The sequence below is a fragment of the Juglans regia genome, chromosome 5 (genome assembly GCF_001411555.2).
Source record: "Juglans regia cultivar Chandler chromosome 5, Walnut 2.0, whole genome shotgun sequence".
NCBI lineage: Eukaryota > Viridiplantae > Streptophyta > Magnoliopsida > Fagales > Juglandaceae > Juglans > Juglans regia.
The window spans coordinates 16,552,379-16,553,671 of record NC_049905.1 but is presented as its reverse complement, the minus strand read 5'-3'; the positions used below and the strand labels follow the sequence as shown (position 1 = coordinate 16,553,671).

Below are 1,293 nucleotides of genomic sequence, written 5' to 3'. Positions count from 1 at the left end.
AAAAAAAAATTATCCGTTGCGAATATTGCATAATGCTATATGCATGTTAGGAACATTGCATCTTATATGTTATGAACGGGGGCAGGTAACGTTGTATTGCATGTCCCGAGGCTTCGGATGTTCGTCTGATCCCAATCGGAATATGGGGGTGTCGCAGGGTGGTATAAGAGCAATACGTCACTGGATTGTAAATCCACATCCCCTTAGGAAATGCACCAAATATTAGGCTTGAAATTTTAGTCTTCATTAGGCTTGAATTTATTGAAGTATGAGAGATAGTACGTGGTTGTAACACGTCTACTCATGTTTTTCAGGAAGTGACACATGATTCGCAGTAGGATACCTCAGCATCCTAAGGGAGTCACAAATCAGGAGAATCAAATTCTCCCTACGGATGGAGGATTACCCAAAGCTATACGTCTGCTGGTTGACATGCTTAGACAACAACAACAACAACAGCAACAGCAACAAGCGCACGTACCTAGACCCGAAGTCAGGGGTTGTCTGTATGAGAAGTTCTTGTTCCATCCTTATCCAAACTTTTCTGGTATTGAAGAGCTACTGAAAGCTGAGAAATGGATTATAGATCTTGAAAGGACATATGAGATATGTGGTTGTATTGAGAAACAAAAGGTTCATCTACTGGATACATAGTCCAATGAGAAGCTAGAATATGGTGGGATACGTGAATATAGCTTCTAGTCAAGGATTTAGGAAGTTTGGTTGCACTGTCATGGGAGAGATTTAAGGAAAAGTTCGACAACAGATTCTTTCCAGATTCTGTCAAACAGTTGAAGACGCAGGAGTTCGTAATTTTAACTCAAGGTGGTTTGACCGTAGAGCAGTACGCCGCTAAGTTTATTGCATTAGGAAGTTTTGCACCACACTTGATTTCTACTCAAAGGATGCAGGCACAGAAGTTTCAAGTATGACTTCATACAAGGATCCGTAACCAAGTAGCTTGCTTAAAAATAGAGAATTACCAAGAGTTGGTAAACATGGCTATGATAGCAATGAAAGAGCAGAAGGGTTCGACTGCCCTGATCATTTTGGAAAGAAAGAGGACTTCATCATATGCTACTGAAGAAAGTTCAGAAAGGAAGAAGGTGTTTACTAGATCAGATAAAAGAAAATGCAATCAGACTGGGAGCTCAATGCCGATCACATTTCCACCTTGTGGAGGGTGCGATAAACACCATGGAGGCAAGTGCAAAATCGAGTTGAGAACTTGTTTCAGGTATGGCCAACTAGGTCATATAAAGACTTCCCCAATGTTGCTTTGAGAAATGAAGG

The 1,293-nt window shown here is 40.9% G+C and overlaps 1 protein-coding gene across 1 annotated transcript; it reads left to right on the top strand.

The window, feature by feature from the left end:
* The first annotated feature begins 324 nt into the window (after positions 1 to 324).
* Positions 325 to 932, top strand: LOC108997786. Its single transcript, XM_018974163.1, has 2 exons — positions 325 to 633; positions 696 to 932. The coding sequence occupies exons 1-2, from the start codon at positions 325 to 327 to the stop codon at positions 930 to 932; spliced, it is 546 nt and encodes a 181-aa protein (XP_018829708.1).
* The last annotated feature ends 361 nt before the right edge of the window (positions 933 to 1,293 follow it).

Coding starts and splice junctions, on each gene's coding strand:
- LOC108997786 (XM_018974163.1), top strand. CDS start 325: ATGATTCGCAGTAGGATACCTCAGCATCCTAAGGGAGTCACAAATCAG. Junction 634..695: donor GTTGTATTGAGAAACAAAAG/GTTCATCTACTG, acceptor ACGTGAATATAG/CTTCTAGTCAAGGATTTAGG.